Here is a 27,933-nt window from a genome sequence, read left to right as displayed (position 1 = left end):
CCCGGGGACGTCGCAGAAGGCAGCTTTGGGGACAGGCGCAGGGGTTGTTCTGAAATGAACTGCTGCTGCCCACTGCTCTCCTGGTTGCAAGTCTTGGGGTCCCTGAGAGTGTAGGAGAGGCGTGCCTGTGGGGGAGAAAGAGAGGGCAGAAGGAGGGGGGAGGGAATAGCCCCCAGCTCTTTGAAGGGAGGGTGTACACCAGGGTCCTTTGTCTGGAGGCTTTTATCTCGCTCCCGCAGGCAGGAATATTAGGGGAGGTGTCAGCAGAATGTGCACCTGGGCTCCAGGTGTTCCCTTTCAAGGTCGTGGTCTCCACTGATTGGTCAGCGCCAGGGTCCTTAGTTGCTGCAGCTGGTCCTGATGTCACCCGCCTGGCTTTGCTGCTTTTCTGGGCCTGGGGCCAACATACCACCGAAGCCTGGATGTCATCTCCAGGGAGGTGACCTTCTGCACCCGGCTGTAACTTCCTGGGCCAGTGGGTTCAGCTCTCTGACTCAGTGCCCCTCCTTGTCCTGGCTCACTGGCCGTGAAAGCAGTGAGGTAGTGGGGACAACGGGGAAATCCAAGTCCTTGAGGAAAGTGAGGTCAGAGGACATTAAATTAACACGGCTTCTCCAGGAATGGTTATGTGCACGATCTCAGTACCGTCAACGCCGAGCCTTGTCCAAACGGTGGAGAAAAAGGAGCGAGGGGGCTGTGGAGGGAGCTCCTAAGTCGCTGTCGAGATCGATGGTCCCCTCCCAGGCATGGTGTCAATAGACGCTGTCCTTAGAAAAAAAGTGTCACTTAAACACATGGAGCCCAATTCCAGAAAAAAAAATAGTTTAAAAAGTTGAGAAAATCTACTTCTGGAGAATGGAAATTAATAGTGGAACCAAGAGACTTCTTAAATTGCAAACGTATTAGAAAAGCTTGTCTTTTAAGAGTATGAACGTGAATATCTTTGAGAGAATTTACAGGTAATTATAGTCAGCCACTTGTATCTTAACTTCATTTGTATAACATTTTATCATTCCAAGTTTTTACTTTTAATGTAGTCAAATAAGTTAGATTTTTTATGATTTGTTCTTTGTGGTCTTAGTTTCTTCATTAAAACAATATCAAAACACCACATAGGGTGAAAGAATTGCTAAAGTGTGTGTGTGTGTATGTGTATTTAGTGCATCACCAATTATATGAAATTTGAAACATACCAAGCAATGCTACATTTGTTGTTTTTTATTAGACACATAAATAACTAAGACCCATAAGAAATAATAATGGCAATACTATTCTGTCTGTAACATTTTATTTCTTTATTTTAATATTTGTTTCCTTAATGAGATATTCATTGTAAGAAGACTTAATTGGTAACAAGGTATCTTTTTCACTTTTCTATAGTTTAAGATGTTTCATATTACAAAGAGAATCAATGGGCAGCCACAACACACCCAGGCAAGCTCAAGGAGAGGAAGGTGCTTGATTCTGGGGACCCGCAGAGGGCCCCTCACCCAGCCTGGGGGTGGGGGGGTGGGCTAGGAAGGACTTAGGAAGGCGATGATGTCCAAGCAACAGCCTGGAGGTGGGGGCCTGCAGGTGGGCAGGGTGGTGGAGTGGTATTTCCCTAGGAAAGTAAGGGGCCTTGGTGATGTTTGTGCGGGGGGAGATAGTAAAGGCCCGGCCAGTCTCCGGCAGGTCTGGGTCTCACCCCCGGGACAGGGCAGCAGCAGGGCTCGGAGCCTTGCTGAGGAGCTCAGTGTCTGTGCGTAATTGGTATCGGCTTGAGTTCTTTACAAAGTAGTTTTCTCCCACGCCACGACGCCTTTGGGTCTCTGAGCCAGCACGTTTTCCTCTTCCGCCTCCCCACCACCGCCCGGAGCACCGGCACTGCCTACATCAGTGCCTGATCCCTGTCCCTTTTGTCCAAGGGACCCTCAGCCCTCCCTGACCCTGCGTGTGCAACGGCCCCCTCTGTCTGTCCCAGTGTGGCCCCAGCTTGCAACTGTGAGGACCTGACGAGGTTCTTTCCCCTTTCCTCTGTCTTCGGTGCCCAGCCCCTTCCTCCTCTGTCCTGTGGGATTCCTGGGCCCTGAGTCACCAAATCCTCTGCCCTCGCCACCTGGCCGCCAGGCCTCACCCTGTGCAGAGGGCCCTGAACGGAGGTGTGTGTGGAGTGGGAACAATTGAATGTGCGATTTCCCACCCGCGTCCCTCTGGAGAGCAGGGGCTGCTTGTGCTACTACGAATCAGTGGGTTCATCGTGGCTCAGGGACCAGGGTGCACTTTCTTTCTCAAAGGTGGTTTTGGGGAAATACTGGGTGACACTCTGTCTTGCTCGTGCAGTGCGAAAGTTCCTTCCAGTTGGCGTTCTGGATCCCCCGTTTGCCCGTGGAAGACAGGCAGTCATCCTTCCAGCCAGGAAACGTCACTTGATTTTGGTATCACGTGCTATTTTTAAGTGTCATTTTCTGATTGAGATGAGCATAAAACTCTCTTGGTTGTGAGCAGCATCCCACAGTCAGACTGTGAGGACACATTTGGGAGAGGAGAGATGAGGCACCGGCAGGAGGCTGTTGCGATGGCCGGTGGGCAGAGGGAGCCAGTGCAGGACCTGGGGCTTACCACCTTCAGCGTGGTGGGCGGGGCAGGGGGAGGGAGTTGAAGGAGGGTCTGCCAGGGCTGTGCAGGAGCCCCTCCTTACCTGTGGTTATTTCACGGGGGTGGGGGGACAGGGACGGGGGAGAAAATGTCACTGCGTGTAGCCACACTCAAGGGACAGGGGTTCTGCTCCACCGCCAGTGACCCGATCTGAGTTAACTCTGTGACATGTGTAAGGTCTGCGTCCGTCTGTACACGTTTACTTCTTGCACTTGGACGTGCAGGCGTTGCAGCCGGTCTCGGGGACAAATGACGGGTGGGGTTTGGGCACACTGGTTCCGAGTCAGTGGTGGGGAGTCCTGCTGAGACGTGAGCTGCTGGTAGGGAGCTGGAGGAGCCCCAGCTCAGGAAGGAGGTCTCAGCAGGAGAGGGGGGTGTGGGTGTGTCATTTGTGATGGCCAGGCCTGGTACAGGCTGGGTGACGCCGTGACAGCTGGAACGCAGAGCAGTGGCCCCTTGAGGAACCCCTAACATAAAGATGGCAGAACTCTGCCGTCACCGCCCTGAGCCTGCAGACGGGGCGCGCTAACTGGGCAGGTCCTGTGGTTGGTTTTGTTTTGTGTCCTGTGTTCTCCATGCCTGTTGCAAGGACGCGCAGGAAAGTTGTTGAGGGACTGCAGAAGTGCCCAGGCGGAGAACCAGCGCTCAGAGGCCATAAACTGGCCTGGGGTGGGGGCTGAGAACGGGCTGTGAAGCCTCAGGAGGCCTGAAGCTCTGAGCCAGGGGGCCACAGGGGTGCATTTGGTTTCTGAGTGGGGTGGGCGGGGGCTGACTCAGCCGCATTAAGTGGCGGGATGAGAAATTGAAACCAGTCTTCCTGCTATTTCTAGGCATTAAACAAGTGAGCTCTTCTCCTCCTCCTCACCAGCACCCCAGATTAGGAAGAAGCGACTCACAGCCTAAGGTCCCATGCTGGTACGACCACAAAGCTACACGGGACGCACCTGAGAGACGACACTCTCCGGAATCCAGAACCCCCGCCTGGACGTCCACCCAGCCTCCGGCACAGCGCTCTGCCTAGTTTTGCTTGCACTGGGTTCCCTATTGTCCCCGTCCTTCCGAAGACTGGTGGCCATTCAGTTAATGGCAACCGCTGTCAAAAATACCCCCCCCACCACCACAGTGGGGACAGTCGTCCCTCCGTGCTCCCACAGAAATGCTCAGGGCGGGCCGCGGACCGCCAAGGCTTCCTTTTACTCCCAGCTCCGAGGAGCTTCGCCAAGTTTAAAGCACTGTGCCGGCAAGATTCCTAGGAGGATCTTTTACCTACATTCCAGGCTCCTGCTGGGAAGCTGTTTCTGGTTTACTGGACACACACACTGTGTTTTGTGAAAACAGTGAGAGGACATCTCCAGCTAAAAACCTGAGGGGTCTCTGCTTTTAGTTTCTGGTGAGCGCATGGGTCCCAGGGAGGGGAGAGTCACTGCTGGCACAGGACGGGGTTCTGAAACAAGTGGGGACCCACCACCCCCTCAGGCACTGTGACCACATAAATCTAAAGGGCCAGGCCGGGAAGGGGAGCCTGCAGAAGGCCTGTAGCCTCCCAGGGTTCCCGCTGGGACTTCCCCATGGGAAGCAGAGAGGCAGGGGGCTGGGCTGGGGGGGAGGGGGCCCGGAGGAAGCCGAAAGGCAGCCTGGGCTGGACCCGGAGGGTGTGTGCACGCAGCAGGCCCCCACACCGGCCTACTGGGACTTGGCCTGGGCCTGGTCCAGCTTGTGCTCACATGTCTAGAAGTTCTAGACAAAGAACCACACCAGCTCTCCATTTTTGACAAAACCTCGTCTTTATTCCCCAAAGGGGACTAGATTCTTTTGTCTTATCCTGAATCTCCACAGGAGTTGCTGTGGCCCAGACCGTCTCGCTGAGGCCTCCAGCGCTGCAGGCTTCTGTCCAGCGGCCTCGTGGCCACCCTGGTGCCTCCTGCCAGCCCAGCACCCAAGAGTCTGGAGTCTGCGAAGGGCCTCTCTACAGAGAGGCTCCGGTTGCTGGGGCCCAGACCATCTCTCTAGCTTTGCCTTTCCTGCCCCGCCCAGCACAATATCCCGCAGTCTCTCTCTCTCTCTCTCTCCTATACTGGCATTTTACGTTGAATTCCTGCAGGGCATCGTCAAACTTGAGTCACAATTCAGTCGTGGACTGGTTCTGAAGATGGAAACTGACACCAGGCAGAGGCTTTGCAGTTTCCCGTCTAAGCCACCCAGCGCCCAGGGCCCCCTGGGACGTGCCAGCCATCGACACTTTGAGAAACAAAAACAACGACCCAAAACTTAAGAACAAATTGGGAAATGCCCTCAAATCTTCACGCCTTCTCTGTCCCAAGGTCAAAGATGTCCTTGGCATAGTGACTGCCTGTTCCTGCAAAAAAGACACCCACGCACCGCTGCATACTAGCGGCCAGCGGCCACGGAGGTGGACGGTCCAGGACAGCGCCCCACGCCTGTCCCGCCGCCCTTTGGGGAGCGGTGCTCTCTCAGGTCCCACCGCAGCCACAGCCCCGCCCCACCCGCCTGCGGGCCTGGACGGGGCGGCGCCCCACGCAGGCGCAGTGAGGCCGGAGGGGGGAAGGGGCGGGGCAGGCGGCCCGGGGTGTTTCCGTTGCCCCGAGCAGCCGTCGGAGCCCTCCCGCTGCATCCCTGCCTCGCCGCGCACTCGCGCTCCACTCCGCCGCTCTCCAGCACCCTCTGGCTCGTGGTCCCTCTGTCTGGTGAGTGCGCCCTGGCCCGGGAAGAGTCCCCCGCAGGCGGCTCGCGGCCCAGAGCGGTCTCGGTCCCGAGCCGCGGGGAGGGCGGGTCCAAGTCCTCCGCGGAGGGGTCTGGGCTGCCCGCGCCCCAGCGCTGTCCCTTGTCTTGCAGGCCGCATCCCTTTCCCGGACCTGAGCAGTCGCCATGGCACAGGTAAGGCCGCGCCCGCGCCGCGCCGCGCCCGGGTTTCCCAACTTTGCCCGCCGCGTCGGGGGACTTCGAGAACCCGCCCGAAAGCCAACAAAGTTGAGGAGTACAGAGAATCAGCCTTCGGCGCGCTGCGCGGCGCCCAGCCCCGACTCCCTCCCGCCGCGTGTCCCCGACCAGCGCCGGCCGCACCTCGCCTGGCCTGCGGGTGACGTGGCAGGGCTTTTGCGCTGTGCCTTTTCTCCAGCGATCCTGGAGAAGGGGCCCTCCCCCAAACCCGAAGACTCGCTAAAATTAGACCCGGAGCAGGAACAGCTCGGTCATGTGAGGCGAATGCATTTTTTTTCTCCTGGCTTCCTCGGTCTCTTTCCTCCAAGTTGCCCGTGTTTTAATGCTCTGGGTGGGCGTTGGCCTTTTCCCTGCGCAGCTTCCAGCGCAGCTTCTCCCGGTTGCTCAACCCAGTTTTACTAACAGGAACTGTTCCTTAGGTCGGCTCTGTTTTTTTTTTTTTTTTTTTTTTTTTTAATTCATGCAGAATATTAAACAGAAAATCTGCCTTTCTTAAGCAGTGGACTCGTGGAACGGGTTCTGAATTGAATTTGCCTGGTACTGTTTCAGACCTGGGTGACCTGATACGGGCTTTCCCTGCGGTTCTTCACGTTTATCAAATATGTAGGGAAGAAAATCATTTGGTATATTCGACAGCCTTCAAACGTTGACCGTGTTATACAGTCTTTTGTGGATAAAAAAATCACTGCTCAAGAGCCCCCCCCCCCCAATAACTTACTTCACGGGTCTTATCAATCTGAATGGCTTGTCAGAGTCCAGGCCATTTTTCTAAACAAGTGTTTTATACTCAAACAGTGCCCTTTCTCAGTCAGAGTTCTTTTCTCTTTAAATCAGATTGGCTTACCAACATCAAATGGGACTCCATGGTCTTTTCCAAGAGAGAATGGGAGGATTAAGATGAGTTGGCAGCTCTGTTAAATTTGTACAGGGCTCCTTTCTTACTTCCTCTTGTGCACTTAAGCAATATTACAATAAACCAATTCTCATATTACTTCCAGTGGAAACTTGGGTTTAGGTTCTTCCCCGTGTAAAGGATACGTTCAGGAGGAATTGACTTTCCTCAGAATTACTTTTCCTATCTTGATATGAGGTGTGGTGATGTAAATGGTGATTTAGCAGGCTTCGGAGAATAATTCTCTTTGTCCTCGCCCATTTGGCCGTTTCTCGAATCTCTGTTGTGCATTTACCCAGTGATGCCTGACGTTTTTCAATCAGTTCCTTTTAATTTTGTAGACACTCTGCCCCAGAGAGCATCAGTGGGCGCAGTTTTCCAGTTGTGGCCACGAATAACTTCAGAGAGTGAAAATGGGTAAAGGCCCTTGATGCACACGATGGGGGAGGAGTACGGGGGCTTGTGTTATACGATTATGTGTGTGATTTCTATCACAATGGCACAGCAGGACTGTTTTCTTTCTTTCCTTTTTTAAAAAAGATTTTATTTATTTATTTATTTCTAGAGAGAGGGGAAGGGGAGAGAGAGATGAGAAACATCAATGTGTGGTCACCTCTTGAGCGCCCCCTACTGGGGACCTGGCCCACAATCCAGGCATGTACCCTGACTGGGAATGGAACCCGTGACCCTTTGTTTCATAGGCCAACACTCAATCCACTGAGCCACACCAGCCAGGGCGCACACCAGGACTGTTTTCAGTCAAAACCACGGTTTTTAGTTACCACGAAAGTTACAAGTACTGTTAAAGATGCAGGGTTGAATTTGCACTGGCTTTGTTATGAGTCATCCTTGGAAGCTATTCAAGTGAAACATTTTGTTACAATATTTATTATTAAGACAGGGTTTAGTTGTGTGTACTCAAGTGGTGTGCAGAAAGCCCACATTACGGAATCACACTTTTACTTTCTACAGTGTCCTCTGGCCCCCAGTGTACTTAGAGGGACACCTCAGTGTCAGGTTTCAACCCCATTAGGTTCGACAGTGTCACCTCTGGTTGACCCACGGGTGTGGGGGCCCGGGACCCCCGCTCTGTGGCCATCTGTAGACTCACGGCATTAGGTGCCCGAGGCTTTGAGGCGTGCATTTTGGCAGACTCAATTGTGTTATTAAAAGTTAATGTGTCTTATTATTGAGCAGATAAAATGTAGCCTTCTGCAGCGGTTGTTCTCCATGAGCATGAGCTGTCTTCCACGCCCGTGGTTTCTCTCTGTACGTGACTCGGGCCCGTGGGTTTCCCATCTCACTCGTTAGCGGGAGCCAACTTTTTCATAGATAGACTCACGTGTTCTGTGTAAGTACTTACCGGGGCATTCTGCACTCCCGGTTTGGGGAAATCGAGATTTAGCCGCATTTTGTAGGTGAATGATCCATTTAACACATTTTCCTTCAGTTTAAGGCTTTTATAGCTTTATCTCTCTTTAACGTAATGAAACTTTAAAATATTATATTGGGACCGTCTGAACTTGGTTTCATTTATATGGCTATTTATAAGAGGTAATATATTCAGGGCAGCAGGAATGTTACAAAGGTAAAATCAGGCTACCTAATTTTTCACTAGAAACTTCTTGAATACCAGAGCCATCCCCCCGGTGTGTAGTTAAACTGTACAAGGTTGGGTTAGCAATATTTTGGTTGGTTTGAAATCCCTGGTCTATGAGAATTTACGCAGGCCCAGTGCAGGTGAGCAGGATGGATGTGAGTGTGAGGTGAGGGTCACCCCAGCAGAGGCCAGTGAGTATGGGTTGCATCTCTTCACGCCGCTCACCTTGAGTCCAATCTCCGTGCAGTGACTAGTCCCCCGCCTCCCCCCCGCTGGGTCTTAGATAGGGTTATCGATCGCCCGTGGCCTGTGCTGCTCCCCGCAGTGTCCCTCGGGTCCCGATTCCTTTTGTCTTCGATTTGGAAGCTTAGAAAGCACTAGATCCAGAATGGCGTGGCTGCCCTGCGAGCCCCGAGGCGTCACAGGCATTCGGGAGCCTCCCCTCCCTTCCCTTGCAGCGAAGCGCTGGGGGGATCCCCACGCTCAGGCAGCAGGCTGCTCAGCGGTGGGCGCCGGTGGTGCCTGGGGAGTTTAACATGGTGGGGGTGTAGCAGTGTCCCTGTTGCAGGTCCGTTTCTGAGTAAATTGTGTTCACACAACCCGTGCACTCTTCCAAAACTTCACAAACACATCGGCTGATTTTTTTTTTAATGAGTGCTCCCAAGACCCGTCTTTAAGTGTTTTTTGGACCTACCCTCCAGTGTATAAAAAAAGCAACCCTTCACCTGCTTTTTGGTTTAAGTTTATCCGTTTTATTTTGGCATCCCTGGTCTCTGAAGGTAAAGGACTTTTTCATTTAGAGCAGGCAGACAAACCCCCAAGGCCGACAAGAGCACAGAGCCGGAGTGTGGGTAGTTTTGAAGGCGGGCCTCAGAAGGGGAATTGCATGTTTGGCCAGGCACTGCCTGAGCCTGCGTGTGGTGTCCTTGAAGGGCTTCGGGGGCAGAGCAGGGTCAGCACCTGGAGTAGCTGGAGGCCCCCGGGGACACGTGACTGAGTGACAGCCGGCTGGGGGAACCACGGGAAGGAGGGGACGCCCTCTCTCTGAGTCGGGGCAAGTCACGCTTGCGAAGAGCAGACCGTTTTGTGTGGGCGGGACGGGTTCCGACCGGACTTCCACCCGAGGGCTCTGCCCTCTGACTCATGCCTGTGAGTCACGTCTGTCCTCCAAACCGCTGTGGGCCTTCGCTGCCTCGGGCGGTGACTCTGATCCTATGGAACGTAGCAAATGTGTCCCGATTGCTGGAAAGCTCTCAGAAATGCAGCCTGCAGCCCATTCTCCTTCAGAGTTAGCGGCTGCGATTCTGGGGACACTCTCTTCCTCCCATCTTCTCCCGGAGTTCCTTCATCTCAGGGGTCACGCGTCTTCTTGTCAGGGCAAACTTCTGTTGTCTGCCCTGTCGTCCACCTCGCCCCTGCGTTTAACTTCTCCCTTTGCGACGTCTTCACAGCCTACAAACTGGAGCAAGTATTCTTTAAGTGTGTTTTAAGAAATGTTTTCATAAACCATTGTTGTAAAATGGGAGCCCCCCAGAGATGCTCGGTGTCCCTTAGCCCAGCTGTCACCACCGCCCCCCACCCCCACCCCGACTCAGACACCAACCCAGGGGCCTGTCCCATGGTCTGACCCCTTTCCTGACCTCCTGTGGGTTTGGACAGGCCTGCCTTCCTTCCCTCCCTTCTGGAACACCTCTCTCCTCCACTTGCATCCATTGCCTGCTTGGGGGTCCTTTTTGTTCTGGGGAAGCTGTGTGGCATGGTGGTCAGGACCCCTGTCCCAGCCCAGCTCCTCACTGGTGTGGTCACTTGGTGATCTGCCAGACCTTCCTGGCCAGGGAGTGTCCCCGCTGTGCCGTGGGGCTTCACTCGGGCCCAGTGCCTCTCATCGCCCCACTTGGCAGGTGTTCACTGCCGCTCTGACTGCAAGTGACCTCCTGTGGCTCTGGTTTCTGTCCCACCTTCTCTTGTTTCCGCCTGGTGACAGCCTCTGCTCCCTGCTTCGGTGCCCGCCCACGCGGGACCTCACAACCCTGCTGCGAATCACCGAGGGTCCGAGCTCCCTCCTGCCTGGGCCTGGTCCTGGCTGGTCCTGTCCACCGCAGCCGCTCCCGACCGCGGGGGCTCCTTACCGCCTCCTCGTACGGGTAGTTTCCACACAGTCTTCCTGTCGCTGGCAAGGCCCATTTTACTGTCTCCACTGCAGCCCAGGGGACATGCCTGTGGCACTCCCCAGCCGCACGTCCCGAAGGGTGTCCCTTGAGGACAGGACGGCTGGCAGCTCTCAGCCTGGCTTCGCAGCCCCCAGCCCGACCCTCCCTGGGTGGTGAAATATTTAGCCCTTTGCTGGGTCGTCATGCTCTTCCATGTTTTCATGCTTCTGAGCTGCTTCCCTGCACCTCTCCTCTCCCCGGCCTGCCTGCCCACATCACAGCAACTCTCCAGACATTTTTGGGAAGTTTTTCCAATTTCTTCCCATTCTTCCCTCCTCTGTCCTTCCCCTGCATGCTCACGCACTGCCCCCCCCCCCCCCCCCCGCCGAGAGAAACCTCTGGGTCGTTCTGCACTCGCTCCCTTTGCTCACACGGCTGCCACGTTCTCTCGGCTTTACCAGTCCCGACTTTTCCCTGGTGGTGGTTGGTACCAATGCTTGGCACGTGGGAGACATTCAAAAATGGTGGTTGAGCGAGTGAATGAGCAGACCGGTGAACTAAATCGCCCTCCAGTCCTGAGTCCTCACCTTGAGAGGGCTCGTGGTGATGGCTCGTTTTTATGCTGACACTGACGGTGTCTTCAGAGACTTGACGTGGGTCCCACTGAACAGAGGGTAGCCGCACTTCGGCCTGAGAGACAGAACCTTCCCAGCCATGCCCGCTCGGGTGGACCTCCTCCTCAGACCGCAGCAGTTCACCTCCCAAGCCACTGCTCCTTCTAACTGTGTTGAACCGCCTGAGATCACCAGTCTTCGGCCATCCAGTTTCATGGGGCTCCAGCCGTAGAGCCCGTGGGTGGGACCCTGTTGCTCTTCGAGCATTTGGACTTTCTAGGTGGTGTGGCAGCAGAGTGGGCCTGGCGGTGGGTGGGTTTCCCAGCCTGTAGGATGAAGAGCTTTGACTTAGTCTCACAGCCTCCCTAACGAGCCCCCGGCCCCCCCCCCCCGGTCCCCCTGTTGTACAGTCCTCTCTAGCTCAGGGACAGAGCCGATGGGAGCTGCTCTCTGCTGTCGGTACCCTGGGGCTGGCGGTCACCCGGGAAACAGCCCTTAGGTCTTGGGCTGTGTTCCTTTGGTTTCATGAGGAGAAAGCGAAGGTTTTCCTGTAGGTTCCCTCAGAGTGACTCGTTGTTAGAGGAAGGAAGAGGGATCTTTCCTCTTTGAACAAGAGGAGAGACTACTGTTAAAGAAAATCTGAGTCCAGCATTTGTTCAAGTGGCAGGAGAGACTTGACTCAAGACTGTGGCAATACGGGAGAGAGACTGGGTTCCAGCCCAAATACAGCGAAGACACAGCAGGTGGGGGTGTGGCCAGGGAGCAGGGTCGGGGAGGGTCTTGCTGAACGGGGCTAACAGGGTCCCTGTGGAAGGCAGCCCAGACTAGCCCTCCCTGGTGGGGGAGCAGGGCCGAGTCCTGCTGCAGCTGGGCAGGGCCAGACCTTGTCCTAAGAGGGGCTCAGAGGGGCCACCTCAGTTCGGTCGAGGAGAGAATCTCTGCTGCACCGTGTGCAATACAGGAGGTGCCACTCAGTGCGCGGAGGAGAGACGGCCGCTGGGCTGGCCTTCGGCGCTGAGCCCCCTGGAGGTCCTTCCCCATGGCTCTCTCCCCCGTCGTCTTTCCTTACTTAGTTGGTGGGATATTGCAGCAGATGCTGCCAGTGGAAGTTGAGTTAGAAGGGGACTTTTCTCCTCATAGGTGACTGTGCCTCCATTCACAACAAAACACCTGTAATCACGCACCTGACAGGTAGTCTCAGTCCTGCACCTCGGAGGCAACCCGAACAGGCATGTTGAGGGATTTGAGAACATTTATGGGTAAATGTAAGCGCTGGGAGCCGGCCTTTACCATGAGATGAACGCGTGACTCGGTGTCAGGACAGCCCCCTGTGCTGATGATCTAGGGACATGACAAGCATTCAGACGTGTTGGCGATACATTGTAAGTGCTGTCAAAAATGTATCAAAACGGCGGGGAGCAGGAAGCCTTTTTTAAAGAATCTCCCTGCGGACCTCGACAGAGTTCTCAGCTCAAAGACTCTGCTCTGCTGGCACATGCGTTTCCACATACCTTCCAGGCTTTGTCAGGCCGTCTTAACATCCCTGCGAAGGGAGCGGAAACAGGGCTGGAGGCACAGTCGCGTGACAAGAGCGAGCTGAGCGGGGAGTGCCTGGGCCAGGTCATCACCACCTGCTTCTGGACCACACGGGTGGGACCTCCCGGGAGGGCCTCAGGAGGTGCTGGGAAGAGGCCCTGGGAGCTGCTACCCAGGAGGGTAGAACCCCGGGGGGTCCCACAGGCTCCCCGAGTTAGTGCTGCTGATCCGCACAGTCGGCAGCCCACTTCAGATACAGCTGAACAGAGCGGGTCGGCTGGTCAGTGGGTGTCCAGGCTGGATGCAAGACAGGGCGGTGGCCCGCTGTCTCTGATACGTGCTTTGCCGGCTCGTCTTGCTGTGAGTAGTGTCACTACCGTGTCAGCCTTGCTATGAGTGACGCCACTGTCTCCCACCGCAGGTTCTCAGAGGCACTGTGACCGACTTCCCCGGATTCGACGAGCGGGCCGATGCCGAGGCTCTCCGGAAGGCCATGAAGGGCCTGGGTAAAGTCTGCCTCCTCGGGGTTCTAGAAAAACGGGGCGTTGGTTTTTCCAAACACAGAGTTGTTGGTTCGCAGTAGGATTCATTGGAGAAGGTTTTGGTCTGTGCAGAAGAGAGAAGGTGCTCCGAGATATGACAAAGTGACAGGGCTGGCCGTCAGTGGCAGTCAGTGTCAGGGTGGGCGGCAGGTGGTGGAGGACAGGAGCGGGTCTGCAAGAAAAACTGGGTGCGCTCTGGTTTTTAAAAGTCAGGAGTGTTTTCCCACCTGCTTCACGGAGTGGCAGGAACAGGGGTGGGACGTACTGGCAGATACCACTAGATGTAAATCGTGCTGGCAGTTTCCTAGTTGAATCAGCTACGCCACGTAGCCTGCTTTCCAGGGTGAGGAATGGATGTTGCTGGCTGCAGAGGCTGTGGGGAAAGGGGCAGGTGGGCGTCCAGAGGTGACTGGGGACCCTCCCTCGCAGGCACCGACGAGGAGACCATCCTGGCCCTGCTGACTTCCCGCAGCAACGCGCAGCGCCAGGAAATCGTGGCCGCTTTCAAAACGCTGTTCGGCAGGGTAAGGCTGGCCTCCCCCAGGGCGCACTGTGGCAGGGCCGAGTCTCAGAAGGAGCTTGAGGTCTAGTGTCTTGTGGCAGATGTATTTACCAACCCCAGCTTTCCTGCTCCTTCTTTTATTTTTCCAGTTGCTTAACTATCCTCTGTCGGCACAGAGCTGCTTTTCCTTGGGTGATGCCTCGGAGGGGCAGCCCCGCCTCTGTGCCTCCCTCCGGGGCTGTTCCAGCATCTGTCCCAGGCTGCCGGCCTCAGTCACAGTGTGTTTTGTGACACGGGCACAGGCTTGGTTGCTTTGGGCATGAAACTTTAATAAATGAGATTTTAATTCATTGATTTAAATGCTCTTACCTGGTTTACAATTCAAAGTAAACATTAAATTTGTTACTAAACGAATGAGGGCCTTCGTGAAAAATTTAGATGTCCTTTTGTTATTCTGAAAATTTTCATCGGTCATTTCATGGAGAAACAAATGCAAAGCAAAAAAGAATCCATGTGGCACTCACGCTGGAGTGGGTGGGAAATCCCGCTCCTGTTTGATGGTTGGAGGCCAGTTTCCCCCGGGGCCCATGGCCTCCGTCCTCAGGAGCAGAGCGAGCGACATCTGCTTGAGAGGAAAGCCGCACTGTTGAGGTGGGAGAGGCCAGACTCTGTCCTTTGTGGAAATGCATTTATGATTTTTGCGGGGGGATTCACATACTTCTCAGGACAATATTTTTAAAAGAGATACTTTCAAGCATACTTTAAAAGTATTCATCCATTTTTTTAACTCTTGAAGTAAGAAAAAGATCCCTTGGTAACAGTGACTTTGAACACACACGTGACTTTGCTTTTCCTTGTGTGGTGGATGGGTGTTGGGGCCGAGTCCAAAGCTGCTGGGCGTCATTCGCTCACAGGCCTCCCTTGTCTTCGGAGGTGGCCACGCGCAGAATTCCTTAGAGCAGCGGCTCCCGTTCCTACATAAGGAGAACCTCCGAAAGGTTCTGCCTGGCTGACACTTGGGTGTTTCCTGTGAGGTAGGACCTTCTGGACGACCTGAAGTCGGAACTGACGGGGAAGTTTGAGAAGCTGATTGTGGCGCTGATGAAGCCCTCCTGGCTTTACGATGCCTACGAGCTGAAGCACGCGCTTAAGGTACTGTGGGCGGGCGTGCTGCGTCGCGGCTCTGAGTCAGGTGGTTCTGTTCTGTGTCGGTAATCACGTGATCCTCTTTTTCTGTTAGAAGTATTGGAATTATTTCTGCCAGGGCTTCTTGGAGAACAAAACTGAGGAGGCAATAAGAAGAGAAAGAGAGAAAATCACAAGTGTATCATTTAATCCTGATCGTGTAGTTAACTATAATAGGGGCTATTTACACTCTTAGTAATTTTTACAGCCTTTTATATTTTATTTTCATGCCTATCATTAAAATGTTACAAATTAGGTGTTGTATCTTTTAAAATAGAAACTTGGCTGATTGGGTAACAATCACATCGTTAATCATTATAGGTTAAAAAAGTAAAGCTTCAGAGAATTTTCAGATAAGGAAGGTCTAAATACTTTCCTAGAAGGAGCCGGTAAAGTTGTTACAATTTCATTGTAGCGGGTAAACTACCTGCCTTTCCCTTGACTGGTGTTGAGAACATTGTATATACACCAGCACCCTGTGACATTTCTTTGGACTTAGGGGACAGGAAACTGCGCACTCATTTACAATTTTGAGTTTGGAGGAGGAGGGAAACAGATTGAACAGCAAAGACCCGGGTTGGCTCAAGGAGCCTTCTTGGGAGGGAGGAGGATGGGTTGCGGGGTGGGGGGGGGGGACGGGACATTGGAACCGCTCTGCACTCACAGTCGTCATTTTCCCCGTTGTGGCAATGTTGGAACAAACCCAACCTGAGGTCATCGGAAAAGGGCATCTTTGTGGAGTGCTTCTGAAATGTTAGCAGTGGCGGGACTTCTGCCAGAGCAAAAATCTAGGTCTTGCATGTGCTTGGTTTTTGCTCAAGAAACAGACATACGAAGAGAATAAGGCTTAAACATCCTGTCTTTTAAAACTGAGTTGGGCTGCATCTGCATCGTTGCTTGTGTCTTCTAATGTATCGGTGTCGGCTTGACTTTCGTAATCGGGGAAAAGGGAAACTGACTGAGGTTACTTTTCAGAAACCCAGAAAGCAAGCCCCATTCAGTCCACAATCACTCATGGACCCCTGCGACCCCTGCTGCAGAGCCTCTCTCTGCGCCACGGAGGACCTGGTCCCGGGCGGGGCGGGGCGGGGCTCTCGGTCTGAGATGCGGGTTGTTTACAGTCGGCGCTCCTCTGGGTGAACCCGTGCAAAGGTTACATTTCTACCAGTTCAGCCTTTTTAGGATGTCAGGGTTCATCGAAATGTTTTAAACTATTTAGAATCAAATGGATAAGATCACAGATTTGTATAATCTGTTGTGTCTGTATACGCACTCTTACAGAAACATTGTTTCTCGCTAGACAGAATGGGATAAAGAGAGTTAATTTCCATTTCTTGTTTCTGTCTCCAGTGGAACTCATATACGAGGAAGTGAATGTTATGTTGGGTACTCCGTGTAATTCTGCAATTTGGGTAATGTCTATTCTAGGAAAACCGCTTTCTTTTTAACCTCATGGACGCATTTTTCCCCCATGAAAATTACATCTCCACACAGGGTGCTGGGACGGACGAGAAGGTGCTGACGGAGATCATCGCCTCCAGGACCCCTAAAGAGCTGACGGCCATAAAGAAGGTTTATGAAGAAGGTACGAGGTTCGAGCTGTGTTTCTCTCGTGTCCACTAGAGCGAGGGCAGGCCCCTGGTTCCCGGGCCGGCAGGGGTGGTCGCAGGGGGCGGGGTGGGGGTGGAGGAGGAGGGAAAGAGTGAGCCCGTGCCCAGCTCTCTCCTCCAGCCGGGTCTCTCTTCGTGGTGGGATTGGTCCCAGCTGGGAGGCAGAGGTGAGGTGCGAGGCGCTACCTATGGCCGCCTGGGAGCTGTGTTTGGTGTCATAGTCGGACATCCTTTCTGACGCTGAGGAGTGAGCCCGTGTGCCGCCAGTGACAGACGGGGTGTCCCGAGGGCACAGTGCCTGCTGGGGTCCCCCTGCTCAGCTACATGGCTGTCGTGAGCGACATGGAGGACGCACACAACACAACACAGTTCCCGTCCTCGGGCGTTTGCGGTCTGTTTAGGGATGGCACAGCCGGCAGATGGCACCAGGGTAGTGACATTCAAACCAGAGTCAAACACCAAAAACATTTAGTGCAAGAACCCACCAGTCGTGGCCGTGGTGCCGGTGGGGCTGCAGGGCGCAGCAGGGCCTGAGCAGGGCTTCCACACCGGGGTGTTGGGTAGGTGAGGAAGGAGGGCATTTTCAGTCCCCCGTGGTCTGTAGTGTCCTGGAGACCGACCTGCAGAAAACGTATCCAGGGACCCGAACCTGGCTGTGTGGAGGAAATGTGCCTGTCCCTGGGGGGGGGTAAACTGAGGCAGCGCAGCCAGGCTTCGGCCGAAGGTTGCGAGTGACTGGGTCAGAGGTTGGACGTGACTCAGAGGCTCGGCAGGTTCTGAGTGGGCGCGGAGCACTGAACTGGGCAACTGACTGGATTAAACACGTCACCCTCTGGGCCATTTTCAAATAGAAGTTTCTGGCTTTTAAACTTTGTCTGCTTTCCAGTACGATGAGGCGTGTTGATGCCTTGGAGGGGGGAGTGCCTTCTTCAGTGGTGGCCGTCCAGGAGCTGGTGGAAAGGGCTGGGGCTCCCATGGCCCCTTGCTCTACAGCTGCAAGTCGTGGGAAGGGGCACGTTTTAAAACATCACTGCTCTCTCTCTCAGAGTTAATGTACTTGCTGCAGAGGAAAAATGTCTTTTTAGTGGAAGGAAAGGCCACAGAAAGAAAACTCAAGGCTATTAGCGCGGCAGTTTTCAGCCAGCGTGCCGCAAGAATGTCTAAACCACGCCACAGCCAGCCATTCAGTCAGGGGCGCGGCCTCTTTTCCCTTCGGCTGTCAAATAAAAAACGACATCAGCCAACACAACAACAGCCCTCCGTGTGAATGAGTTAAAATTGTACGTATTCTTTTGTCATGCTGGCAAAATACGTATTTTTTGGTGTGCTGCAGAATTTTAGGGATTAGTTTCCATGTGCTGTGAGCTGAAAGAGGCGGAGAATCGCTGCAGTAGAGGACGTGAGGCCTTTAAGACTAACGTAAGCCATTGAAGGAAAGCAGAGCGCAGCCCAGCGCTGGGATCGACTTCCCAGGCCTCCCCGTGTCTTCAGATTCACAAGCACAGCGGTGGGGAGTGTTCTGAGTGGCTGGGTCATGGCCTAGACTTGAACTGAGTGCTCCGGGGAAGCGGGACTCCTTTCGTCCAGCCACCCACTCAAGCATTTGCTTGTGCAGTCGTCACAGCACTCAGCGCGGAGCAGAGGGCGTGCGTGCCAGCCCGGTACTCCTCCTCCATCTCTCTGCCCTCTGACTAATGGGGCCCGGTGGCTTTCTCCGGGGGAAGGAAGCTGTATGTAAGCACGGTGTCACTCTGTTGCAGAATACGGCTCCAGCCTGGAGGATGACGTGGTGGGGGACACCTCGGGGTACTACCAGAGGATGCTGGTGGTGCTGCTTCAGGTATGGGGGGTGCTGTTTGCGTTTCGATTAAAAAGTCTGAAGCCGGAGTAGCCTGCTTCCAGCTCAGTAAGCTCACCTAAAATGAATCACCTCTGGTAATCGGTTGCTTCTGACTGGGGGGTTGTGCGCATTTGCCTGTGGTCAGAAGACCTGACCAGAACTCTTCACAGCTGACTCAGAGCGTTGGGTGCCACCGTCCTCTTTATGTGCAGAACCTAAGGTGGAGAGGGGCGGGTTGGTTTTGGACAGTGCCATGTGGTAATGGGAAATGTCGTAGGGACTGATACGCTCCTGATGAAACCCATCATCCCTAAGGAAGAAAGCTGTATGCGGGCTGCCGCCGGGGGCGCCCATGTTGTCCCGTTTGCGTGGCAGTGCAGCTGTAGGTCAGCGATGGGACGCGCTCTGTCTTCCAGGCCAACAGAGACCCTGACACCGGAATCCAGGAGGCGCAGGTGGAGCAAGACGCTCAGGTGAGTGAGGCCGGATGGGAGGTGGCTGTGCCGTGACCGGCAAATGAAGAAAACCGCCCGTGCTCACGAAACATCTTCTTGTCGTGTCATGTTGTGTGGCAGCTAATGTGACCCGCAGAGCAGCAGGCCCGTGGGGCAGCCCCGCGCTTGCCGTGTGTAGTGCGCGCCCACGGGTTCGTGCACGTCCCACGCGGGATTACCGTTCCCGTCACTGCAGCCGCGGCCTGGAGTCATCGTGCCCAAGTGTAGCGCGTCCTTAGTTCCCCTCAAGACTCTGGGAAAGGAGTGCGCATTATACACAACAAAGTATGGTTCGTTCCCCTCATTTCGATGTGGCCAACAGAATATTTTATCCCAAAGCCGAAATGAGATAAAATGAATTACATATAAATAGTGAGTTCCACCTCGGCACGCGGCTTTTCTGGGGTAATGGAAACTCACAAACACAAACAACAACCCACAGGTGTAGCTGATCCCAAGGAGGCAGCAGGTCTCTGAGTGGCAGAGGATGGAGAGGAAAGTATTTAGTGGTGGGGGTGCTTCTTTCTACAACAGATGGCAAATAGCTGTGGGCCCGGAAGCTCCTCTGCCTCTCCTTCGATGGTGTTCTAAACGGGCCTGTAGTTTGGGCCGCCGGTTTTTAGTGACACCACGTTGCAGTGTGCTTGGGCCCCACGGTCACCGTGGGCTCACTAACGGGAGGGTAAGATTTCTGAACGGAGAGCGGTATGGACTGCGGAAGGGCCCTTTCGTAAGCTCCTGACGAGTTTCCCTGCTGAAACCTGGCCCGAGAGCCCGTGAGTCGCTGCCTGGGGGTTGAATGGGCCGTGGATGACCCACTTGGCTTTGTCACGCCTGCCGCGTCCGGTGGGTGCTGTCCCAGAGGGAAAGTTGGTTTGCAGGGGCCGTGCTTGCTGAGCGCTGCGCTTGGTTGCCTGGCTCTGCAGTGTGGTCATGCTGGGGGCTAGAGTGTCCGCGGGTGACCCGGTAGGAACATTGTTCCTCCTCTGTAGCTGAGGGCTCTGCGGCCCAGGAGTGCACTCGGCGCCTCCTCTAAGGCTCTCAGATAAGAGCAGGGCCCGTCTGTCTGACTCCGAAACCTCTGCACTTTGCCCTGAACCAGAGCTCATGAAGCCACCAAGCTCGGGGGAATGAAAAGCCCCTGAGGGGGATGAGGAGGGGGACAAGGAGGGGGACGGGAGAAGGTGTGAGGGCCCCTCTTGCAGATGGCTCCAGGGACACCAGCCCCCTCAGGTGGAAGGAAGGCCCCTCACGGCAAAGCCAGACAAGACGGAGCTTTTCAGAGCCTTTGCCGTCTCCTGCACACGGACAGCAGAGCGGTAGCTCTAGAACAGACGAGGATCCCCCACACCGTTCCTCCGAGGAGATGAGATTGTATTCAACACGGCCATTTCACCGATTATTCCCACGCAGCAGGCTTCACTGCTGCACCGAGTAGAGAGAGTTCTAGAAACCTAGGGTCGTTGGGGAGAAGGGGTGTGTCGGGGGCTGGCAGTGCTGTGCGGGGCACCCGCCCTCGGGGTTCCTGTGCGCAAAGCTTCTCCGTGTGTCGGAAACGTGGCATCTTTACGACATCGGTGTGGGTGGTGCTTTTTGTTTCCTTTATGTTTTCCTGAATTTTACAATTTTTTCAGTGAACACATGTTAGTTTTGCAATGAGATTTAAAGGGCCACTTTAAAGTGGTCTAGAACACCGTTCTCCTGAGCTCCTTGCAGGTTCTAGAAGAGCCCTCTTCCCAGTGTTGAACGGCATGTCCACATGACCAGGATTGCATCCTTTATTTCTGTCATGAAAATAATTTCAAAATCAGGTGTAAAGCTGCAACTTTGTTTTTCACTCTCTGGAAATAAAAACGGATCTGTACGGCCAGTCTGTACTCTCGAGCGCGCTGGGATTACAGTTCCCACAGCGTGCCTGGGGCCACTGCCCATCCCCAGGCGGCCCGCGGTAGGCGGGGGCCAGAGCTCCGAGCGGCAGCCCCCGCACACCTCCATTGTCTTGGCTTCGGAGGTGTGCTTACCTTGACATCGGCCCACGAAAGGCTGGTGCAGAGATTTTACAGATGTCCTCTCCGGGGTCCTCTCCGGGTTTTCCTCCCCAAGTCACCCACATCTCAGTACGTGGACTCCGATTTAACGATGATGTCTGTATATAACTACGTTTTCAGTAATTACATGGATACTGGGAAGCCTTGCATTTTTCCCATGTTAGGAAGAAAATGTGGAACTCGAACTATTCAACAAGTGCGTGTGAAGTGCCTGCTAGGTGCCGGGCGTGGTCCTCTACCCACAGCCCTTAAACATTCACCTCGATCCTTTAGAAATGCGGGACGGTGTGTGCCAGCTCTGGGTAACGTCCAGGCGCAGAGAAGAAACAGGGAGTCCCTTTCAGTCACAGGGCAGGCATAACCGACAAGGCCGACAGCTTAGCTCCTGGTCAGTCCCTTCCCCATCCCCGAGTGGGCGCCCACAGCTTTCTGCAGCCCCGCCCTTGCTCCTGAGAGACGGGACGTCGCGGCAGACGCTCTGGGGACACTCACCTTACACCAGGGCTGCACATTGAGCTTTGACCTGCCGGTCTCCTGTGCGGACTCCGAAGTAGCCCCATACTCGGCTCCCGGGTCTCAGAGTAGGAGTCATTAGATGGTGGGCCAGGCGGATTAACGTTCAGGAAGTAGAAGCCCCGTGTGACGCAGAGCCTGGAGACCAGAGGAAGGGGGGGGTTATTAACCGAGGTTGGAATCTTCCAGGCGCTGTTCCAGGCTGGAGAACTCAAGTGGGGGACGGACGAAGAAAAGTTCATCACCATCTTTGGAACGCGGAGCGTGTCTCATTTGCGAAGGGGTGAGTGAGGCTCGGGAGCCAGCACGGCTGCCACATAACAGGCACCGCCGGGACGGGTCGGAGTTTGTGTTTCTTCTTTTCGACGGCCTTGAGAAATTGTACCACTGTCTTCGCCGCCGTTGTAGCTCTTTCACAACTGGAGACCCCTCGTCTACCCAGTGCTAGCAGAGGTGGATGGAGAGGCTCCTAGACTGTCACTCCCAGTCACAGACCACGGGGCTGTGGCTCCCTGGAAGCATGTCTGTCGGGATAGTGGTAGCCAAAACCTCACCTCTGGTATTCATCAGTGCGTGCCATATCAGGCAGGACTGAGTGCAGTGGCGAGTGGCAGAAAGCCCTGCTGATAGTGGCTTTGAAACCTGGGTTTTCTGCCTGGCTGGTGTGGCTCAGTGGATTGAGTGCCGACCTGTGAACTGAAAGGTTGCCTGTTTGATTCCTAGTCAGGGCACATGCCTGGGTTGTGGGCCAGGTCCCCAGTAGGGGGTGTGTGAGAGGCAATTGATACACATCGATGTTTCTCCCCCTCTCTTTCTCCCTCCCTTCCCCCCTCTCTGAAAATAGGTAAATACAATGTTTAAAAACAACAACAACTGGGCTTTCTGTAGTAGGATTCCTTGGCTAATTTGGCAGGATGTGGGCTCCTTCTCTTCTGCTGCTCCACTGTCCTTAGTGTTTTGGTGCCTCACTGTCACAATATGGCTGCTGTAGCGCCACACATAACCATTTTCCCAGTAAGAAGAAAGAGGTAAAAAAATCATATCTATGACTTTTAGTGAAGAGAGAGAGAGATTTCTCAGAATCCTTTCCAGGAAATTTACCTTTAGGTCCCACTGGTTGTAACTAGTAAGGAGTGGCTGAGAAATCAGTGAACAAAACATTTGTAATCAGTTGTTCAGGGTGTGGCACAGCGAGGCTGTACAACATCAGAGATTTGTGCTCGCTAGGACCACACCCGGTTGGAGTGAACATCTCTGGGATTGGTGACCCTTCGGTAATGAGGTCACTTCTGTTCCGCAGTGTTCGACAAATACATGACCATATCAGGATTCCAGATTGAGGAGACCATTGACCGAGAGACTTCCGGTAATTTGGAGCAACTCCTCCTTGCTGTCGGTAGGTAATTGTGCAGAGTACGTAACGTTTGTGGTGTTAACCGCTCAATAAAGTATTCAGTTCAAGCCGTGTCTGGAAAGAACCACCTGTTTCTTCGTGAACAGAAACGGTGAGGCAAACTCCTGCATTTCCAGTGTAGTGTCTGCTCTCAGGTTGGATGTGCCCGATTATCTGGTCCGTTCATCCCGTCCTGTGGAAGTGCAGGGAGAGCAGTTTAAAAACCACGTTGAAGCTGCATCAAGAGTGTTGCTGCTTCACTGTCAGCCCAGACCGCGGGCTCTCCCCCAGAAGCTTGTCGCTGCTGTTTCTGAGTCCTGCGAGGGCACCGTCCTCGCCGCTGTGCAGCGGCCCCAGAGCCCTGCACCCGTCTTGCATGTGCTGAGAGGTGATGCTGGGTGTTTCGTATGAAGTAACTTAGAATCTCGTCCCAGCGAAACGTTCAGAACAGTCTGGGAACTTGGAGGCCCGAGGGTGTGCGTTGGTTTCTGTGTGACAAACTCCCCCAGTCTGGGACAGTCTCGCTGGTGAGTGCCAGCAGCGCTGGTCCCCATGCGGTGGAGTGAGTGTCAGTCCGGCCGCTGCTTGCTCCGAGCCCGTGGTGTTGAGCTCCCTCTGCGCCCTTGGTGTAGGGGGATGGGACCGGTACCCCCACGGCCTCTCCCTGGGTCCAACTTCGGGGCGTCTCTCTGTGATCACAGCACACTCTTAGTCACTGGTGGCTGTGTTTTAAGCATCGGAAAGGAGCATTTACGCCGCCCCCCTCCCCCCCCCCCCCCCCCCGTCCCCCTTGAAGGGTTGTTATTTTTGCACAGTGAGGAGCTCATGTCATAGTTTCTGGAGCTTGGCAGATGGAGGACTGAGCAGCCCTCACAACAGACAGGCACGCGCTCCGGGGCCGCGGGGGGACTTCATGCTTGTCACCAGCTTACCTGGCTGTTCCCACTGCAGGGGGTGTGACGCCACATGCTGGTCCCCGCACATCTCAGCTGTCACAGGACACGGACAGGTCACTAGGTCCCAGTGACAGGCAGACAGTCCAGGGTCTGTGGACGGCAAGGCAGAGCAGTAGTCTGGACTTGTTTGCTGGGCTCTGTTGGGATGACACTTGTATACGTTCTCGCGGGTGCGGGAGGTAGTGACAGAACCACCAAAGCCGCCATGGCCACTAGAGCAGCAGGTGCTGGAGGACCGAGTGGGCTCGGGCCCCACGCCCCACTGTCCTGCACGCCCGCTGCGTGGGTTTGAGGACTCGGAGGGCGTCTGGGCAGACCTGCACACGGGAGCTCGGCCCGCTTGCCCTGCGCTCTCCCCTCGCCGGATCTGCACCCTTGCACGCGAGGGCACCCCATCCGAGCACCTTCGGTCTTCAAGGGCCTGAGCCCGTTGTCACCGGCCTGGCCCTGACGTGCTGTCCCCTCTCCCCAGTGAAGTGCATCCGCAGCGTGCCAGCCTACCTTGCGGAGACCCTCTACTACGCCATGAAGGCAAGTGCGCGCCTCCAGTGTCCTCTCTCATTCGCTTCTCTCTGGTTACCATCTTCTGCGCCTTGATCGGGTGTTAGGTGATGGCCTTGGGGATTGTGTTTGCTCCCTAAAACAGGTAGCTCCGTTCTACCAAGAGGTTTTACCTTACTGGTTCACCCCAATTGGGCTTGTGGTGCTCTGCCGCCTTTAAGCAACATGCGTCTCTGGTCCTTTTCCAAGGGCGCCGGGACAGATGACCACACCCTCATCCGTGTTATCGTGTCCAGGAGCGAGACCGACCTGTTCAACATCAGGAAGGAGTTCCGGAAGAACTTCGCCACCTCCCTGTACTCCATGATTAAGGTGAGGCAGGCCAGCAGGCAGTTCTGAGGTTCCATTTGCAGCTGTGGTGGGGGGAGTGGAGCTGAGCGGGAGCCATGCGGGGCGAGGCTGCAGCCCCATTGCGCGGTGGTGACAGCTGCCCCAGCACACCCACCCCTTCCCACGAGAACAGCGTGTGTCCTTTCCCTCCTGTGTCGGTGCCTGCTGCCTTCCACGTCTGCCTTCCTTTCCCTCCTGCTCTCCGCTCACAGTTCGGGGAAGACCAGCCAGGTCGGAGGGGAAGCAAGCAGGGGCTCCAGCACCACCTCGGTTTTGCCCCCGGAACAGCAGGGGCGCTGTGGCTGACAGTTATGCTTGCTTACAGCCTTCTGACTTTTTTCTGTCTCTTTCTCTCTTCCCTCGCCCTGGTCCTACCCCCCCAACTGACGCAGATCCCGGCCAGCAAGATCTGTTGTTGTGGCTGCAATATACACATACACACGGACTACAGAAATCCTGTGGAGAAAAAGGGGCTGCATGGCCGCTCTCCAAGTTAGAGAGAGGGCCCTGACCCCCGCCTGGACAGGCTTTTATTGTTTTTCTGGGCACATTACATCGAGGGTGATCCTCATTTACTATGCACAGGTTCACCACAGGTGATTACCTTTTAAGGACGACAGAGGACAGAACACAGCTAATTACTTCAAAGAGAAGGATGTTACAGCTCAAGGGGGAAGCTGCTCACACTCCATACTTGGGTGGTTTAGCACAGACTTTAGGAAGATGAAGATACTCAGTAAACATTTGCTGCCTCAATTCGGGGTGAGGGAGTTTTAGCAAGAGCAAGTCTCATAGCAGTCTAAGTACAATGCAGGCCTGATTTCCCACTGGAGAACTGATCCGTGGACGTGGGTCCTGCCCGCCAACCTCGCTCCCCATTGGCTTTTCCGAGTGGGGGCTGAGCCACATTTCCCACACTTGGAACGGTTCCCCACACCCAACCCCTCTCCTTCATGATAAAGAGGAACGTGGGCTCCGTTCCAAGCAGCACCACAGCTGCCCCAGCTTTTGACTTCCCGCGTGTGGTGTGGCTGGGCCCAAGGGCCTGTGAGCCCGCTGCGCTCTAGCGTGAGCATTAGTCTGGCACGCGCACCCCTGCGTGGTGCCCACACTGCCCCCCGTGGCCAGAGGCGTGCTGTGTGATCAGACTGGCCTTTATGCAGAAAGCTGGGTGTGAGCCCAGTTGTGGAAGCTTCCCTGTTCACTGTGACCTAGAGGGGAGGGCACACTTCTCGGTCTCGGGCAGAGCTGTGCCTTCAAGGGGTAGACCCGGGAAGTGAGACAGAAGTTAGGTCAGCAGGGAACTCCCGCCTGACGTCCCTGGAGTCACAGTCACAGAGAGCTGGCCCACCTGGGGGAGAAGACACATGGACAGGACTTCTTGCCAGCCATTCCTTAGTTTTTACTTGTGGGGGTGTCTGGGAGCCGTGGAGGTAACGGAGAGCCTTTGGGTTTCAGGGGGACACGTCCGGGGACTATAAGAAGGCCCTGCTGCTGCTCTGTGGGGGAGAAGACGACTGAGGGGCCCCGCACCTGCTGCCGCTGCACCGCCACCCTCTCTGCACCGCTCGCTGCCCTCCCGCATGCCACAGCCTGGCCGTGCCACCTTGGTGCCCGGCACCCCGACCCGGCCCGGGGCGCAGGATTCCCCGGCGGGCTGCTCCCCGGCCTCCGCCCCAGGTCCCGCCCGCTGGCCGTGCTAGTCCTCACACACACTTAGGTCACTAAGGCTGCAGTCCCTGACACTTATGTTGTCCTTAAGGAGGTCAGACTGCTTCTAGCCTTTTAAGCACCTTCATTGATACTAACTCGATAACCGTATCACCTTAACTGGAAGCTTAGCCTTGACCTCATGAACCCCAGGATGGCTCAGCATCAAGGTCGCCACTGAATTAACCCTGGAGAATCATGGTAGCTGTATTTGAAGATTGACCATAAATAAACATGGCTTCCCCCTGCCTTGTGTGTGGGTGTGTGTTTAGAAGGTTTCATTTATCTCCTTCACAGCGGCATCTGTTTTCAGGCTAGTCGGTGGGGAGCCTGGAGTGCAGCACTGTGGAATGGGAACTCCCCCTCTGCTGTGGGGCGCAGGGAGGTGGGGGGTCTGGATTAGCTGTGGCATGCTCACGTGGGGCTCCGTTTTGTGGTGTTCGTGATGCTTAGGAGAAAAGCTAATTTAATATTATTTGTTTAAAAATTTTTATTCTTAGAGGGGAAGGGAGGGGAAAAGAGGGAGAGGAACATCAAGGTGTGGTTGCCTCTCACACGCCCCCTATGGCCTGCAACCCAGGCATGTGCCCTGACTGGGAATCAAACCAGCAACCCTTTGGTTCACAGGTTGGTGCTCAATCCACTGAGCCACACCAGCCAGCATGAGAAAAGGTAACTTCAAAACTTCACCTAAAACTTGAGAGTGCTATTCTCTTTCCTATATTAACTTGTGTTTCAGCGTCGTGGTTAGACATTTCTATAACTTAGGAGGCGAGCCCTCCGAAAGCTGCAGTGCCACTGGCTCCCGACGTGGTTGTCACAATGTTGCCGCCGGTGCTGCACTGCCCTTCCCATCCCTGGGACTGTTCGCACTCCAGCTCCCCTCCCCTTTCCCACTCAGCCCCTCTCCCTCTCTCAGCCGGCAACCCCCAGTGTACGCTCTGTGTCTACGAGTCTGTTTTTGTCTTGTTTGTTCATTTATTTTGTTTTTTAGCCTCCACGTGTAAGTGGAATGGTATGGTAGTTGTATTTCTCTGAGTGACTCATTTCACTGAGCATTATACCCGGCAGGGCCATCCATGCTGTGACAAAGGATGAGATTTCATTCTTTTGTTTTATGTTTTTTTGTATAGCTGAGTAATAGTGCATTATATATGTGTGCCACACCTTCTTGATCCAATTGGTTATCAGCGGACACTGAGACTTGTTCCATACCTTGGCCATTGTAAGCATAAGAGTACCTGCATCGTTTCACATCGGCGTTTTGGATTTCTTCAGGTAAACACCCAGAAGCAGGATTGCTGGGTTTTGCTAAGCCCCTGCCTTTACTGTGTATTTACCTTTCCAGTGAGATTTTAACTTTCATATGTTTTCTTGCTACTAATTGGTGCTCTCTCTTTTCAGCTTAATGGGGCCCCTGTAATACTTCTTGTAAGCCCCAGTTTAGTGGTGATAAACTCCTTTGGTTTTGCTTGCCTGGAAAACCTTCTCTCTCCTTCAACCCCGAAAGACAGTGTGCTGGGTGGAGTATTATTGGGTGGCAGGTGGTTTCCCCCCCCCCCCCCGCCCCGCCCCCCAGCACTTGACCATAGCACGCCACTTCCTTCTGGCTGCAAACTTTCTGCTGAGAAATCTGCTGACAATTATACGGGGTTTCCCTTCTTCATAACAAGTCGGTTCTCTGGCTACTTTTGAGGTTCTCCTTGTGTCTTTCACTTGGACTCTTTAATTACAATGTGTCTAGTTCTGCCTCTCTTCGGGCTCATCTTATTTGGAACTCTCTGGGCTTCCTGGACCCGTTGTCTGTTCTTTTCCCAGGTTAGGGAAGTTTTTAACCATTTTTTCTGTGAATAAATTCTCTG

At 54.5% G+C, this 27,933-nt stretch overlaps 1 protein-coding gene across 2 annotated transcripts; it reads left to right on the top strand.

Moving 5' to 3' along the window:
• The first annotated feature begins 5,189 nt into the window (after positions 1–5,189).
• Positions 5,190–26,320, top strand: ANXA5 (annexin A5). Of its 2 annotated transcripts, XM_053911041.1 has the most exons (13): positions 5,190–5,342; positions 5,491–5,532; positions 12,809–12,893; positions 13,359–13,453; positions 14,470–14,583; positions 16,111–16,201; positions 17,987–18,066; positions 18,483–18,539; positions 21,311–21,404; positions 22,422–22,517; positions 23,943–24,001; positions 24,221–24,343; positions 25,820–26,320. In XM_053911041.1, the coding sequence occupies exons 2-13, from the start codon at positions 5,524–5,526 to the stop codon at positions 25,880–25,882; spliced, it is 966 nt and encodes a 321-aa protein (XP_053767016.1). In that variant the 5' UTR covers positions 5,190–5,342; positions 5,491–5,523; the 3' UTR covers positions 25,883–26,320. The 2 variants fall into 2 exon arrangements, with proteins under 2 accessions (XP_053767016.1, XP_024424737.2); XM_024568969.4 differs by lacking the exons at positions 5,190–5,342; positions 5,491–5,532 and adding an exon at positions 11,514–11,594.
• The last annotated feature ends 1,613 nt before the right edge of the window (positions 26,321–27,933 follow it).

Source organism: Desmodus rotundus, chromosome 9 (genome assembly GCF_022682495.2).
Source record: "Desmodus rotundus isolate HL8 chromosome 9, HLdesRot8A.1, whole genome shotgun sequence".
NCBI lineage: Eukaryota > Metazoa > Chordata > Mammalia > Chiroptera > Phyllostomidae > Desmodus > Desmodus rotundus.
The sequence above is the reverse complement of the archived record's forward strand: the minus strand, read 5'-3'. Positions and strand labels throughout refer to the sequence as shown.